Source organism: Anarrhichthys ocellatus, unplaced genomic scaffold, assembly GCF_004355925.1.
Source record: "Anarrhichthys ocellatus isolate YVR2014 unplaced genomic scaffold, GSC_Weel_1.0 scaffold226, whole genome shotgun sequence".
NCBI lineage: Eukaryota > Metazoa > Chordata > Actinopteri > Perciformes > Anarhichadidae > Anarrhichthys > Anarrhichthys ocellatus.
Genome location: NW_022280256.1, coordinates 56,956 through 68,431, shown reverse-complemented (window position 1 = coordinate 68,431; position 11,476 = coordinate 56,956). Strand labels below are relative to the sequence as shown.

Below are 11,476 nucleotides of genomic sequence, written 5' to 3'. Positions count from 1 at the left end.
GGGGTTAATGGTGGCTAACGGTATTTTGTCTGGTTGACAGGGAAACAGTACACAAGGTTCGGCTGCCGGAGAAAAGCTGACGGGAAGATGGTTCAGAGGACGTTCTGCTCCAACATCAACAAACCGAGAGCCATCAGCCGCACCTGCAACGGCGACACCTGCAGCTCCCCCAGGTAACAACCACAGCTCACCTGATTCTGGTCTGGAACCACAGGATCAATTTGGATCCAGCTCAGTTTGGCAATGTATTTAAAATATTTCAAAAAGGGAAAATATTGCATTATATCAAGACACTGTACAATATTGACTAGACTCCACTGACTAGGAAATAAAGAAGAACAAAAATAAGAAAGCATGGTTCATTGTCTGTTCCTGTCTCGTCAGCTGGGTGACCGGGGAGTGGGAAGACTGCAGTGCCACCTGTGGTCAGACAGGGTGGCGGCGGCGCTGGGTGTCCTGCCAGCAGATGTCCAGCAGGGGGCAGCGCTCAGTGCCCAGCAAACTCTGTGGTGAGGACCGGCCGGAAGTGAAACAAACCTGCAATCGTTTACCGTGTCCAGCTTCCTGGAGAGTTGGGCCCTGGACCCCGGTACGAAGACTGGAATCATTAACAAAGTCACAAAGTCATTTTACCACAAGCAATTCTCCAGTTGGACTACCTTGACCTTCTCTTTTTTTGGACTATGTCTGCCTCCATCTCTCTGGACTACCCCTTCGTCACTCGTTCTGGAATACCTTTAAGTTCCTTAAGTACCTTTTAACTGCTTCCAATCTGAACTACTTCTACATCCTTCTTTCTGGACCACCTCTACCTTTCTCTTTCTGGACCACCTCTACCTTTCTCTTTCTGGACCACCTCTAAATTCCTTCTTTTCGGACTTCCTCTACCTTTCTTCTTTCTAGACTACTTCCCCTTCATTCTTTAGGGACTACTTCTCACTTCCTTCCTTCTGGACCACCTCTACCTCCTCTTTATGGATTACTTTTACTTCCATCTTTCTTGTCTACCTCTACCTTTCTTGTATCTAAACTACCTCACTTCCTCCTTTCAGGACTAAATCTAATTCCTTCAGGACTACCACCTGACTTGGCCATAATAAACATTGAATCCAGATCAATGACTGATCAGTTTATAAACTGAACAACTGAGTTTGACCAATATGTTTGTGTTTGTAGTGTTCAGTATCCTGCGGAAATGGGACTCAGGAGCGTCAGGTTGCATGTTTGAGTCCTGAGGGTTTAGCCCGTAACTGTAGTGATTTTCCACCAATCAAGACCCGCACCTGCCATCCTGCCCCCTGTAGCGGTAGGCATCGACCCATCACATACCAGATAAATGTGCACTGACGGAGTGGGAGGCATGCTGGGAGATGTAGTCTGTGTGTAAGCTAACTGTGTGGTTGTCTCCCCCTGCAGGTGACCAGAAGAATGTCATCATTCAGTGGCTGTCCAGGTCCAACCCAGGCTTCCCAGCTCCAAAGATCTCCTCCAGTAAATCACACATAGTCCTCCTCATCCTCCTTTGCAGTCATTGTGAATGTTAGATGAATAGATAAATAAACCTGAACCTGATCACATTGTTCTGCTCCGGTGGTCCATCTTGTCTCCAGGGCAGCGGTGCCGTGGTGACCGCTCGGTGTTTTGCCGGATGGAGGTGTTGAGTCGGTACTGCTCTATCGCCGGTTACCGTCAGATTTGCTGCAAGTCCTGCAACGAGGGAAACCTCAGCAACTCCAGCAACTCCACCAATTCCAGCAACTTCAGCAGCATTTTCCCGCCGACGGCCGACAGGTTGGAGTCGGAACGTTCCACTAAAAGCTCGACCGCACCTTAAAGTGATCTGATGTCACTGATCTTCTGGTTTTTGTTGTCTTGTAGTTCCTGGAGTGTAACCATGGAGACGATGACATCAGCGTCCGACAACGGCAACGTCACCAGTGACATCATCATCAGCAGCAGCAGGCTGCCTCCCACCGTCGCTGTGACTCCGCCCCCGACCAGCAGGAGCAGCACCGACTTTGTGTACGTGGAGTACGACGATTATAACGAGTACCCGTCCTACGAGCATACTCTTATCATTCCAACTACTACTACTGCTACTACTACAAGGCGACCAAGAAAAACTGCTTCCCCACATTTATTCAAGAAGAAATCTCCCACAATGCCCCCAGTAACCGCTGACCCTGATGACATCATCACCGCCACGTCATCATCAGGGGGGAGGAGCCTCCAAACAGAAGCGACCTCGTCCTCCTTCCCGAACAACTCGGTGGACGAGGTCCCATACCGGGTCGTGGGATTGGACGGTGACGTAACCAGAGGACAGAACCAGTTTGTGCGGATGCCTCCGATCGGCGAACGAACGCAGAACAAACGAATCCAACAGCTTCTGAACGAGAAACGACGGAAGGATCTCGTGAGGAGCAGAGAAGGTCGGACTGACAGGAAACAGGGATTATAAAAACACATAAAACATTTCATTTATTTTTGTTGTTCACTCGTGATGATGCATGTGCAGCTTGCTCACTTTCCGCTAACGCTAACGAACTCTTAACGAGAAACCGACCGCAGAGCCGACGAGACAAACAACCGACTTCACCTTCATTGTTTCCTCAAATGTAGAATAAAGATCAAAGGTTTACCGTATACAACCAGAATGTTCACGATGTAACAAATAATCCTGTTTATGAATAAAGCAAAGTCTCATCCAGCTGATGATGTCATCACGACTCGTGTTAAAGGGACAGTTCAACAGCTAGCTTAGCTTAGTATTAAGACTGGAAACAGCTAGCCTGGCTCTGTATGAAGGTAACCACCTAGCAATTATAATAAATTAGCATGTTTCATCTGGTTTGTTTCATCTGAACAAAAACAAAGAAAATGGTTTAATTAAAACCTTAAAACAGAATGTATCTGTTTTGTATTCAGTTTCTGCACAAAACAACCAAATGAAAGTCTGAACATCTCGTTCTCATGAACAGCTGCTGGTCTGTTAAACATCAGAGTTCAGATGTGATGAGTCACGACTTCATGGATTCTTTGAGGATCAAAGGAAACATGAAACATGACACTGAACATCTGAAGAAGAATCAATATAGTCTTTAAAAACAAGCTCAAAAGTTATTAATATTATTATTTTATATATATATTTCTTATGTATTAACAGCTTTATTTATGTATATCTGGATAATTTTAACTTCTTCAGTGTTTTTCATATTAAATATAATATTTCATAATAAAAAAACATTTTTTAAATAAAAGTAGAATGTTTCTCTCTGAGATGAAGAACAATAGAAGAAGATGGTAACAGAAACTAGAAAGTAATTTAATACATTTACTCAAGTACAAGTATGAGGTACTTATACTTTACTTGAGTATTTCCTTTAACTGCTACTTTCTACTTCTTCACTACATCTTAAAAGTACACATTGTACTTTCTACTGAACTCCATTTATATAATAACTTTAGTCACTAAAACAAAATATAATCCATTAATAAATTATGTTTTATTATAAATATATAAAGCCATTAGAATGAGCTCCACCTTCACCAGCTGAAACAATAAAGTAATGAATACATGAATACAATATGTATCATTCAGCATAATGACTGATTTACTTTATTGATCATTTGATGCCTGCGAGGATGAACTCAGGACTCAATCCCCCATGAGCTGCCTGATCCCGGGCTGTTTTAACCCTCGCGCCGTCCTTGACAGACAGAAGCTAAGATGGCGGCCTCAGCGGTGAGAGCTCTCAGCTCGGGTTTAAAGAACATCAGAGAGATCAGAGTCCTCCTCTGTCAGAGCTCTGCGGCCAGCAAAGGGGCCAGGTGAGACCGGAAGAGTACAGTATATATGCACAAAGAGTGAGTATATAGAACCGAAGTAGAGTGTGACCTGAACAGAGCTAACAGTTAGCAGCTAACTAGCTGGCTGTTAGCTGCTCTGAGGTTATTCTGACGGATGTTAGCAGCTAACAGTTAGCAGCTGTTAGCAGCTAACAGTTAGCGTTAGACCTAGAACAAGCTGGACTTCTTCCTCAGACTTCACAATAGAAACAGAAGTTAGTCTACATCAGTTATATTATACATATATATCAGGAGTATTTAATTAAAATGAAAGAGGTCCAGTTAGAGAGAACAGTTGTATTAAACGTCTGTATGTCAGATAAAATAAATAGTTATAGTGAATAATATCTGAACATTATTATGAAATAATGTTTTCCAATTGAACTGTAATAATAAACAATAAAGACTTTAACTGTCTGTGTTTAGAGACTTTGTGGAGCAGCATTACGTGACTCTGAAGACCTCCAACCCAGACTTCCCGATCCGGATCAGAGAGTGTTCTGGAGTCCAGGCCCAGGTCTGGGCCCGATACGGTGAGTCGCTACTTCAACTGCTTTCATTTACAGTGCTGTCGCTTCATTGCTTTCATTGAAGTAATACCTTTATTAATTATAATGATCTCTGTGTTCAGATTTTGGGAGAGAGAGCAGCGTCTCAGTGGACAACATGTCAGCTGATCAGGTGGCTGGAGCTCTGCAGACTCTGGTTCAGTCCAAACCCTGAAGTGGTTTCGTCCAAACATTTTTTCAGTTTGTATGTAAATGTGTTGATATGAATAAACCTTATTATTAATGTTACTCTGTTTCCTGCTTCTTTGTTTATAGTTATATTTATCTTGCTTTATTTTCTCTGGATTATTTAAGGGGTTTCACTGGGGTTTAAGGGGTTTCACTGGGGCTTGAGGTGGTTTCACTGGGGCTTGAGGTGGTTTCACTGGGGTTTAAGGTGGATTCACTGGGGCTTGAGGTGGTTTCACTGGGGCTTGAGGTGGATTCACTGGGGTTTAAGGTGGTTTCACTGGGGCTTGAGGTGGTTTCACTGGGGTTTAAGGTGGATTCACTGGGGCTTGAGGTGGTTTCACTGGGGTTTAAGGTGGTTTAAGGGGTTTCACTGGGGCTTGAGGTGGATTCACTGGGGTTTAAGGTGTTTTACTTAAATATGTTATTGTTATTGTATAAAGTGACTATTCTCACTTGATGATAAATCTTCATACACAGAACCTTCAGTTTGAAAGGATTATTAACATCTTATTTATGATTCAATAATTTCAGGTTTATTGGTGTGATCTCATGTTGAATATTTAATATCTAAGGGTTAGGGTTAACCCTAACCCTCTGATTGGCTGCTGTTGATCAGTTGAATAAATACGAGTCTGGCTCCAGCTGGTCCTGGAGAACCTTCATCATCAGCAGTCCCTCTGTAGACCTGAAGGGGGCAGCAGAGCTCAGGGAACGTCAGTCACTTATTATTAATCATAAGGATAATGATAATAATAATGATCAGTTCAGGCAGTCTTGAATATTCACTTACTATCTGTTTCATATTTTATAAAATGAACTAATCTTATTGTTTTTATAATGAACAATGATTAAATTGTATTAAAGTTATAAAACGTATGGGGGCGACTGTGGTGAATTGGGTAGCAGCCACAGGTTTACAGCTTGAGTTTCTGCCTGTAAGCAGGAATCAGATGGACCATGACGTGGTCGGAGAGTCCCAGTGCAGCACGAGGGACGGCGTGATAGGCCCCGCTGATTGTGTGTAACAGTGGTCCAGAATGTTCTCCTCTCTGGTTGAGCATTTAATAAACTGTCTGTATTTAGGGAGTTCATGGCTGAGGTTTCCTTTGTTAAAGTCACCAAGGACAATAACTAAAGAGTCCGGGTTGGTCCGCTCCGCACACACTATCTGTTCAGCGAGTGTCCGCTGTGCCTCCTGCACGTTGCCCTGCGGCGGCATGTAAACACTGACCAGAATGAATGAACTCACGGGGAGGTAAAAGGGTTTACAGTTTATAATGAAAGATTCCAGATCAGGAGAACAGTGCTGTAGAATCACTGTCACATCGTTGCACCAGCAGGGATCGGCTCAAGTAAAAGGCGTCAGGAGTCTGTCTATGTCAGCAACCCACCCGACCCGTCTTGAAACACGGACCAAGGAGTCTAATGCACGTCGGGGAGGTGGAGTGTGAGTGTGTGCGATAGGACCCGAAAGATGGTGAACTATGTCTGGGCAGGGCGAAGCCAGAGGAAACTCTGCTGGAGGCCCGTAGCGGTCCTGACGTGCAAATCGGACGTCCGAACTGCAGGGTCTGAACTGAAAAACAACGATCTGAAATCTGAAACTGAAAATATAAAATCTGAAACTGAAAAATATAAGACCTCAAATAACAAAATATATATGAAAGTGAAACATGAAAAAGAAAATTGTATTCAAAAAAATTCCAGAACTGAATCAAAATTATATTCAACCCAATAAAATGTTTCATTCACTTATTTTTATTTTGAATACATTGCTGTATTTTTGAATGTTCAAGACCACAACTTGAACTTCCAGGTTCATTTTTTTTTAAAATGAATAAACCTTTTGACCTGGATTTAGCTCCATAGAAGCCAGCCAGCTGCGCGGAGTCCGGTATGGATCCACAGAGCCAGGTCTCAGTGAAGCACAAAACGGAGGATGAAGAAAAGTCTCTGGCCTGATCCCAATGTCCCCCCTAAACCCTCAAACCCTGAACCCTCAAGGACTTACTGACGTCACCTGGTAAGTGGTTGAGGGAGAGACTGTGAGGGCTTGAAATGGTGTAAATAACAATGGAACAGCACTTTGCTGCAACATATCACATTACCATGAAAACTACAAAAAATATGATGTATAATTGTGTGTATTTATTTTATACTTTGTACTCCCTGATTTGAAAGTCTTCCAGGCTCTTTCCTCACAAGATGAGGTGATTTTATATAATCTATTTACTCGTTTTTATCAAAACAGCTTCAATGACAAAATCAAATATTTGATGAATAAATAAATACATATCTTCTGATTTCATGTTTATTTTTTGTTCCATCTTTAACCCTTAATGTTTCTGAGTAAATGTATTATGACAGGCTGAACACACGTGATCCGTCCTCTTTGTTTACCTTTTTTTTACGTCTCCATGCGTCCACTGGTTACCCCGTGTTTAACGTCACATTGCAATGATTTGTGGGTAATTCCCTTAGGCTAAATCAGCATACCATGCTGACTTACGGAAAGGGTTCAGTCCGCTGGAGTCGTCCCTTGATGTTTATGAGCTCATCTCTGGTGAAAGAGCTCCGGGTATCACAGCAGAAAACAGTATTTACAACAAAAACAACACAAAACAATGAGCACCAACACACCGAGGCAGCTGTCTGCTGCGCCATCATGAGGCTGTTCATAATGTTAATATATTATTAATAATGTTAATTATATTAATGTATTATTCATGTTAATAATGTGAATGTATTATTCATATTTATAATATTTAATAGTACAACAGTCACATTTTAATACTTTAAATATATTGTACTGTAACACAGTACTTTTACTTAGAAGTCTGTATTTTTTAATTGTACCTTTATAATATCTGATCGTGTTTAATGATCTTTGTCTCAGTGAAACATTATAAACATTATAAACATAAAAACATGTTTGTTGTGATTATTAAACGGACTGTGACGTTATCAGAGCGGAACAGGACGTGACGTCACAACAGATTGAGGTTCCTGTGAGGAAGCTAACCCACTAGCAGCGCCGATAAACAACAACAAGGTTTTTCCTCTTCTTCTGTGAAACCAGCTCATCTTCAGCCGAAGAAGAGACGCGACGCTCCGCCGCAGAGATGCCGGAAAGTGAGTTCGAGCTCCAGAAGTCTGCTAGCTAGCGCTCTGTTAGCACGCTAACACGTTAGGCTGCGTTATCACCATGCTAGCCGATGTTTAGCTAAATAGATGCGGTTAAGTTTATTAATAAGGACACAACAGATTAAAGCTAAACTAAACACAAATAAGCTAATAAGTGTCTTTATGTATTAAGTAGTGTAGACGCTGAGTCACCTTCTGCACGAGGCTCAGTTAGCTTAGCGTAGCTCTACCGTCCTCTCTTAGCATCACAACAAACAGACAAATTAAAGCTGCATGCTCTTCTGTGTGTAGTACTACTAGATGTTTTATTTCTCTACTACTACATGTTGCATTGCTCTACTACTACATGTTTTATTGTACTACTACTACTACATGTACTACTAGAGGTACATATAGTACTTTTTACTGTACTACATCTTAGAGTAGTGCTGGGCGGTATACCGGTCGGAGCTAGTTGTCTTAAGTTAGCTAGCTAGTCTGCTAACAGCTAGAAGAAGCTCCGTCGCTACATTAAAGAACAGAAAAGAGCGATGCAGGAGGACCAGAGAGAGACCGGAGATGCACCAATACAATTTGTGCCCAAGAGAGGAGCTGCGTCTGCTGTTTGGAGGTTTTTTGGTTTAAAAAAATCTGACGTACATCAAAAAACGATATATTGTAAAGTTTGTCGAGCCGATGTTATTGCCTCTGGTGGCAACACTAGCAATTTTCTCCATCACCTCAGCCGAAAACATGTGTTAGAATACGAAGAGTGTATGCAATTACGGTACTCGGATGCTTTTTTGAATATTTTGGTCAGATACATATGCAACGCTGATTACCGTAATATGTGTGGTATTTGTTATAAATGTTTCTAAACGTTGGTACATAGAGTGATAAGAAGCTGTACATGGAGGGACTTAGGACCCAGGGGAATGTAGGTGAAGGAAACAGGAAGTGACGGAAGACACGCCACAGGAAGTGACGGAAGACACGCCACACAAACGGCTGGCTGGTTGGCCGGCGGTTCTTGTGTTAGTTTTCGGCGTTAATTAATTAATGCGTTAACGCAAAGAAAAAAAAATACCTGATATACTGTGAAACCGCCAGAATCTTACGAAATACCGTGATATGCATTTTTGGTCATACCGCCCAGCACTAACTCAGAGGTACTTTTTAATACTACTATGTAAATACTACTGTTCTCTGTGTACAGCTGAGAGCTACTCCAACCCTTTGGCCCCTGAGGGCCATGAGCTGGACGACCACAGAGCAGCTGCTCAGTGAGTATTATTACACAGTTTGTGTGTTTCTGTAGTAGTATCATGGAAACATGGCCGACACGTTGTAGTCATTCTCTCATTAACTCTCCAGGTCCAAACTGACCAATGATGACTTCAGGAAGCTGCTGATGACGCCAAGGGCAACGCCCTCCTCGGCCCCGCCCTCTAAGTCCAGACACCATGAGTGAGTGATGTCGATGATGATGAAGATGATGATGATGATTAAGGAATTAACTGGATCATTATTTTATCTCCCAGAATGCCGAGGGATTACAACGAGGATGAGGATCCTGCAGCGAGGAGGAGGAAGAAGAAAAGGTGATTATTGATGAGATAATAAGTCTTATTGATTAGATAATCATCCTGAGCTTTGTTTAATCCGATCATGTCTCCATTGTCATTATTTCTTCATTGCAGCTACTATGCTAAGCTACGTCAGCAGGAGATGGAGCGAGAGAGAGAGCTGGCTGAGAAGTACAGAGACCGAGCGAGAGAGAGACGAGATGGAGTCAACAAAGACTACGAGGAGACCGAGCTGATTAGCACCACCGCTAACTACAGAGCTGTAGGACCCACCGCTGAGGCGTGAGTAATGCTAATGCTAACAGAGCTAACACTACAGCTAACTACAGAGCTTTAGGACCCACCGCTGAGGCGTGAGTAATGCTAATGCTAACAGAGCTAACACTACAGCTAACTACAGAGCTTTAGGACCCACCGCTGTGGCGTGAATAATGCTAATGCTAACAGAGCTAACAGCACAGCTAACCACAGAGTTGTAGGACCCACCGATGTGACGTACATATATTTGTAATTAATACTTGTATATTTTTTGTGTTCGTTTCAGAGACAAGTCAGCAGCAGAGAAACGGCGTCAGCTGATCCAGGAGTCTAAGTTCTTGGGAGGTGACATGGAGCACACTCACTTGGTGAAAGGTCTAGACTTCGCTCTGCTGCAGAAGGTGAGTGTTCACACTTTATCCAACATGGTTAGCTCTAATGCTGCATGTAGCTACAGGGTTAGCATTAATGCTGCATGTAGCTCCAGATAAACATTTTGAAGTAGCTTATTTTGTAGAGCTATGCATTTGTAGCAGTTTGTTACCTAGATGCAAACAAGCAGCTGCTATAAAAGGGTTATACAAGGGCTAATAGTCTCTGTGTGTGTGTGTGTGTGTGTGTGTGTGCGTGTGTGTGTGTGTGTGTGTGTGTTTTTTACAGGTCAGAGCTGAAATCACCAGTAAAGAGAGAGAAGAAGAAGACATGATGGAGAAAGTCCAGAAAGAGGCCAAGTATGAAACCAGATATTAAAACATTCTATTTGAGTCAACAACAAATCAACTTCACAGTAAAGTTAGTTTTCTACGAAAGAACCGATGAATATTACCTGTCTGTCTGACATTTGACCTGTCTGTCTGACCTTTCAGGAAAGACGTGGAGCCGGAGGAGAAGATCGAGTTCAAGACTCGTCTCGGTGAGTCTGGTTTCATTCTGAAGTTATTGTGATGATGATGATTGTTTTTGTTTTAAAATGAAGACAACGTTAATATCTCCAGACTAAAGTTGTAATATTTAGGAAGAAGAAGTTCTGCTGATGTTTTCCTCAACATATATGAACTATCTCAGGGAGGAACATCTACCGGGTGGTGTTCAGGACGGGTCAGGTGGAGAGGAACGAGCTCTTCCTGCCCGGCAGGATGGCGTACGTGGTCGACCTGGACGACGAGTTCACCGACACCGACATCCCGACAACTCTGATCCGCAGCAAAGCCGACTGTCCGAGCATGGAGGTACCGACGCTCATTCAAATTAATTCTACATGTAGCTACAGGGTTAGCATTAATGCTACTTGTAGCTACATGGTCAAATTAATAGAACATGTAGCTACATGGTCAAATTAATAGTACATGTAGCAATATGGTCACATTAATGCTACATGTAGCTATATGGTCACATTAATGCTACATGTAGCTATATGGTCACATTAATGCTACATGTAGCTATATGGTCACATAAATGCTGCATGTAGCTACATGGTCACATAAATGCTGCATGTAGCTACATGGTCACATAAATGCTGCATGTAGCTACATGGTCACATTAATGCTGCATGTAGCTACATGGTCACATTAATGCTGCATGTCGCTACATGGTCACATTAATGCTGCATGTCGCTACATGGTCACATTAATGCTGCATGTCGCTACAGGGTTAGCATCAATGCTGCATGTCGCTACAGGGTTAGCATCAATGCTGCATGTAGCTACAGGGTTAGCATCAATGCTGCATGTAGCTACAGGGTTAGCATCAATGCTGCATGTAGCTACAGGGTTAGCATCAATGCTGCATGTAGCTACAGGGTTAACATCAATGCTGCATGTAGCTACATGGTCAAATTAATACTACATGTAGCAACATGGTCAAATTAATGCTACATGGTCAAATTAATGCTGCATGTAGCTACATGGTCAAATTAATGCT

The 11,476-nt window shown here is 42.5% G+C and overlaps 3 protein-coding genes across 3 annotated transcripts in view; all 3 read left to right on the top strand.

The window, feature by feature from the left end:
- Nucleotides 1–2,710, top strand: part of LOC116400962 (A disintegrin and metalloproteinase with thrombospondin motifs 2-like) — a 22,090-nt gene extending 19,380 nt beyond the window's left edge. Inside the window, 6 exon segments of the mRNA XM_031879086.1 lie at nt 41–173; nt 385–589; nt 1,177–1,306; nt 1,417–1,491; nt 1,611–1,791; nt 1,879–2,710. Coding sequence (XP_031734946.1) covers nt 41–173; nt 385–589; nt 1,177–1,306; nt 1,417–1,491; nt 1,611–1,791; nt 1,879–2,461 — 1,307 coding nt within the window. The 3' untranslated portion in view covers nt 2,462–2,710.
- Nucleotides 2,711–3,683: 973 nt separating this feature from the next.
- Nucleotides 3,684–4,646, top strand: ndufa2 (NADH:ubiquinone oxidoreductase subunit A2). The gene is made up of 3 exons (XM_031879095.1): nt 3,684–3,831; nt 4,276–4,382; nt 4,481–4,646. The coding sequence occupies exons 1-3, from the start codon at nt 3,731–3,733 to the stop codon at nt 4,570–4,572; spliced, it is 300 nt and encodes a 99-aa protein (XP_031734955.1). The 5' UTR covers nt 3,684–3,730; the 3' UTR covers nt 4,573–4,646.
- Nucleotides 4,647–7,569: 2,923 nt separating this feature from the next.
- Nucleotides 7,570–11,443, top strand: ik (IK cytokine). Its single transcript, XM_031879089.1, has 9 exons — nt 7,570–7,721; nt 8,929–8,995; nt 9,087–9,179; nt 9,254–9,313; nt 9,413–9,580; nt 9,843–9,957; nt 10,217–10,287; nt 10,423–10,469; nt 10,622–11,443. The coding sequence occupies exons 1-9, from the start codon at nt 7,712–7,714 to the stop codon at nt 10,894–10,896; spliced, it is 906 nt and encodes a 301-aa protein (XP_031734949.1). The 5' UTR covers nt 7,570–7,711; the 3' UTR covers nt 10,897–11,443.
- The last annotated feature ends 33 nt before the right edge of the window (nt 11,444–11,476 follow it).